General features: G+C 37.3%; 1 protein-coding gene across 1 annotated transcript; it reads right to left on the bottom strand.

Moving 5' to 3' along the window:
* Positions 1-3925: 3925 nt before the first annotated feature.
* LOC133331500 (malate dehydrogenase, mitochondrial-like) lies at positions 3926-4936 on the bottom strand. Its single transcript, XM_061539888.1, has one exon. It carries the CDS (start codon positions 4934-4936, stop codon positions 3926-3928), a length of 1011 nt encoding a protein of 336 aa, XP_061395872.1.
* Positions 4937-5314: the final 378 nt, after the last annotated feature.

Below are 5314 nucleotides of genomic sequence, written 5' to 3'. Positions count from 1 at the left end.
TGATACTATTGGGAATCATCCACGTGTAGAAGACCCTCTATGCATAGAGGACACGTATGAGTATTTTTTATGTACGGAAGGCACATAGAGGAGTGTAGCAAACCTATGGAGTATATTCTACGCATAGAGGCTCCATTGAGGGTGTACTATGTATTGAGGGCTCATAGAGAGGTTTTCTGTGTACATAAGACTCATAGAGGGTACTTTAAGTTTAGAATACCCAAAAGAGCCCTCTATGCACAGAGGACCATGTGAGGAGACTACTGCAGGATCTTCAAAAACCCATAGAGGATCTTCTTTATATAAAAAAATTACAGAATGCATTCCATAAAAATTTGACATATATTTGAGGTCTGATCTGGATTTTACTTTTTACAGGGTCAATAAAAGACAAAATCTTTTCCTCGATTTTCTTACAACGAGGAAACCTCCCAAAACCCTTAACAATAAAAAAATACTTTCGCTTTGCCTTGAAAATCCCTTTTACATTAATAGCCTTTCAGATTTCGAAATTGTAATCATTCGAATAATTGACACATTAACTGGACGCCTAAGCATGCACCCTTGGCCCAAGGTTAATTAATATGAACCTCATGTTTTTGTTGTCATTGTTGTTGCTATTCTCATTCTAAGGTCTCTCTGTGTGGAATTAATTAACAATCTGTAGACAGCAATCAGCATAGCCTTGATTGGTTTCAGAGGTTTTTCAATTCTGTCTGTCCCGCTAATGGCCAATAAAAATCAATGTAACACCCAATATTAATTAGACGGCCCTTTTGACACACTGACACACTAATGGAGGGAAAAATTCAAGGAAATTATCTGCTTATAATTTGTGTTATTTTTTTTTCTTCTTCTAAATGGGGAACCCCCTTTTTCCCCGTTCGACAGACAAGTAAACAATTAACCCTTGTCAGAGGCTGCCGAAGAAAAGAAAACAATTTAAGAGAATTTTTATTTTTTCAAATCTTAAATAATTGACAATTGTCCGGCAGGCAGGCATCCATACAATGTCTTCAGACAAGCACGTGAATTATTAGATAAAATGCAAAGTGTTTAAATTACATAAAAAATAAATTTGTAAAATTTCTCTTCAACAGAAAAAAAAATAATTTTCATGTGACGCCTTTGTCATCTTTAATGGATTTTTATAACTTTACGTCACTTGGCATTTTAGCTGGGTGTTTGTCATGTTATTTTTTTCGCTTTCAAATATGGCCATTCTAACAAAACCGACGTCACCAATAAATAAATCAATTGTTTATGTTGACAGAATTACACAATTCACTACCTCCAGCCGCTCATGGCAATTGGGTATGGGCTAGGGCCCATGCCCATCCATTCAGCAATCTGGCAATTGAAAATCATGACCATAAATCAAAAATTGTCTATAAAAGATTTTCTTCAATTCAATTTTTTTGAGGAAAAAGTACACACACACGAGCATAGAGCATGACATTTTTGTAATGTCGCATACTTATGTGTGTAAGTGTGTGTTGTAGCGGTGGGGGCGGTCATGAAGAGGTTAGAAGGTAATTGTTGGTATGTTCGGAGAACTTAAGTAATAAAAAATCGGTGTTTGTGTGTGTTGTTGTAATTGTTATTGTTGTACAATAAATGTTCACAATTGTTTTTGAATGCCTAATTTTTTGGTTTTATTATTTAGATGCGGAACATAACTGAAAGGGGGTAATAGAACAACCGTTATTTGTTTCTATGGATTTTTGAGTGAAAGAGAACTTCAGAGGTTTTTCAGAATGAAGTTATTTTGGACCCGATCTCTTCGTTTAAAATGGAAGACTGATGATTTTCCATCTATGGAACCTTCTACACATACATACCCTATATAGAATACCCTCGAATGGATCATAAATAATTTTGATACCAATGGGCCTATATTCAATACCCTCTATATATCTTTTTATAAATAGAACATCAAGTATTGGACTCCTATGCATAGAAGGTCACCTATAGGTCTACACCTCTAGGTATATTTTGTACATGAAAGACCCACGCTTTATATAGAATTCCTTCTATAAGACTCATCTACAGGACTTCTGTGTCTTCTACATTAAAGTAGCTCTTCCACACATGGAAGACTATATGGTTCCTCTATGGGTCTTTAAAATAATGAATATCATCTATGAGCTTTCTAGTCTTCTGTGTATAGTAAACCCCCTATGGCTTCTTGTACCTAGAAGGCCTTCCATGGCTCCTCTGTACAAAAGGGCCATCTGAGAGCCTATTCGCCTTCCCCTATACGTAGAAGAAGAATTTATGGGCCTTTTAATGTGGTAGAACCCCATTGGATCTTCTAGGGCCTTCTAGGGGTCTTAAATACAATCAAGATCATCTGTGAGCTTTCTCGTCTTCAATGTACGGGAGAACCTCTACAGGTCTTCTATATACTGAAGACCCTCTATGTCTTCCCAGTACCTAGAAGGTCCTTCATGGCTTCTCTGTACAAAAAAGGCCATCTGTAAGCCTATTCGCCTTCTCCTATATCTAGAGAAGAACTTCTGGGACTTTTTATGGAAGAACCTCTATGAATCTTCCACAAATGGAAAACTCTCGATTTATTTATTAAAATCAGGATCATCTGTGAGCTTTCTAATCCTCTATATATGGCTTCCCTGTACCTGGAAGGCCTTCCGAGCGTATTCGCTTTCTCCTATACCTAGAGAAGAACTTTTCGGCCTCTTAATGTGGAAGAACCTCTATGAATTTTCTACACTAGGAAGACTCTCGATGGCTCCTATATACCAAGAAGGCCCTCTATGGGTCTAATAAAGAAAGAAGACTATCTGTGAGCTTTTTCGTCTTCTATATATAGGACACCCTTTATAGGCTTACTATACATTGAAGACCCTTTATGGCCCCCCTATACCTAGAAGTCCTCCATGGCTTCTCTGTACAAATATGGCCATCTGTGAGCCTTCTCTTTCTTTCTCTGCCAACCCATGTCAATTCTTACACAGATCTTATATGATTCTTCCGTACCTACATAGTAGACCCTATATTGTTCCTCTATACAAAAATCTACCCTCAAATGGGCCTTCTACACAAAAAATGGAATCTAAGTGACTTCAATATACATGGTACCCCCTATAGGTTGATAGAAAAACTCTAGAATACTCCAATTTTCACATAGAGGATACTTTATGGGTGTTCTATGCATATAAGGACCTCTATGGGTCTGCTATATTTATAAGACCCTATATATGCCTTATTTACATTGAAGGCATTATATTACCCGTATTCCTAATAGAAGACCCTCTATTATTCGTATATACATAAAAGTTATCAATCGGAGGTCTTCCGTACATAATAGCAGACTCTCTATGGAGCTTCTATGTCTAGTCGAACCTGAATAATTATTTTGTACATAGAAGACCTCCTATAGTTTAGTAGAATAACTTTGTAATAAGGTCTTCTACATACATTTAATAACCACTCTTCTTCTTTCTGTATACGTTCGGAAGGGAATTGTTTTATTGTAAAAAAAAATACAGGATTATCCTGAAAATATTCGCTGAATAGAAATTCTGCTCAGGGTGTTCTACAGAAGATCTAATAGAGATATTGTATCAGTAGAAGTTTTTCTGAATGTGTCCTGCATATTAACAGTCTCCTGGAGATCTTCTATCTACAAATGATCTGCAAGAGGTTCTATTTATTTCTGTGTGGGAGATCTACTTGAGAAAAAACCGACTGGTGGTCTATCTGTGAAAACATCCACATAATATCTGTTGCAGATATTCTATTCAATTAATATTGGTAAGAGATTTAAAAAAAAAATCGGTAGGTCTTCTTGAGATGGACTTCTGCATATGAAATATCTGAAAGGGATCCTATGTAGGTATAAAAACTTTTACCGTTATATGGATAATTGATTCAGTTATAAAGAGATCTATCAAAAATTTCTTTACAATTTATTTTTCTCCATAAATTCCTTAGCCCTTTCAATATTCTCCCGAATATCATCTTTCGCTCGATTATAAAGTTCTATTTCGAATGTCAACATTGGCGGCAATCTCTGGTGACCACCAATCCCCTCCCTATTCAACTGGAATTGGCAAGCAAAATATGGCAATTCATTAATCTCCGATGGTATAAAACCGACTTCTTGAATATTCTTCACACCCTGCAGGGCAGAAACCACAGAATCACAAAATTGTGCCACACAATAACCCATAGAATGTTGGGCAGCTCCCTGGTGATTTTTGGCCAAGACAACTTCCTGGCCACCATTTATAATCCTATTAGCCAATTTAATTTGTGTCTCCAAGTCCAAAGCAAATTTCGGTTGTGATTGCGAAAGCAGGGGGACAATACTTTTTTCCGAATGACCACCAATCACGGGCACATGCACATATCTTGGATCCACTGCCATATACTCAGCCAGAAAAGTGGCAGCTCTCATGGCATCCACCTTGGTGCAACCACTTAGCCTTCTGGGATTATAGATTCCATGTTTTTTCAGTAATTCTGCGGCTAGTGGGACCAAGGAATTTACCGGATTTGTAACAATGTGGAAATGTGGTTGGCTGCCCTCCTTTCCACTAACCTTTGCTAAGGTCTCAATCAGGTGCACCATTAATTTGGCATTGCCTTCAAACATTTGTTCACGACTTGTTATGCTGGGCGTATGGGACTGTCCCCCCGTCAAGACCAGAATATCACAACATCGCAGAGCCTCGTGTAAATTTTCGGCTCCACTATAACCCGTAACCTTGGGTATTGTGTTGATATGCGACAGATCTGTGACCAGGCCTTTTGTACAGCTTATATCGTATAGGCAAATTTCACTGAATCGGTTATTTTGTTTTAGTTGTTGAGCCAGGGACCGGCCCACTCCACCATTTGCTCCGATGATAGAAATTTTACAAAATTCGAAGACTTCTTGACTGACGAAACGGCGGAAGTTCTTTAGCATAGCTCAAAGGGGAAAAATTTTTTTTGTATTTATTTTTATTTGGAAATAAGGGAAATTAAAAAAATACACTGAAAGAAAGTTTTCTATTGTCAAATATATGGGGTCAAGATCATTCGGAAAATATGGAGATAAACATTATAATTCGTAAAGATCAGATCAACCACTCTATAAGAAAGATATCACGATTTTTAGAACAAAAAAGATCTTAACAGCAAATCTGTGGATAGGAGGACGTCCAGCTGGTCTACCATAAAAAGTAAACTTATCATCATCATTGTAGACTATCTTCGAAGGTCTTCTGTGGAGAGAGAATGGATGTCTTCAGCTAGTCATCTGTATAAGAACTCAAGCCGGTCTTCTACAGAAACAGGATAACAT

Source organism: Musca vetustissima, unplaced genomic scaffold (assembly GCF_032173495.1).
Source record: "Musca vetustissima isolate MV318-11 ecotype Yass unplaced genomic scaffold, APGP_CSIRO_Mvet_v1 utg3460, whole genome shotgun sequence".
NCBI lineage: Eukaryota > Metazoa > Arthropoda > Insecta > Diptera > Muscidae > Musca > Musca vetustissima.
The sequence above is the reverse complement of the archived record's forward strand: the minus strand, read 5'-3'. Positions and strand labels throughout refer to the sequence as shown.

What these genes read in the sequence shown, in the direction of transcription:
- LOC133331500 (XM_061539888.1), bottom strand. Translation starts at nt 4,936, where the DNA reads ATGCTAAAGAACTTCCGCCGTTTCGTCAGTCAAGAAGTCTTCGAATTT.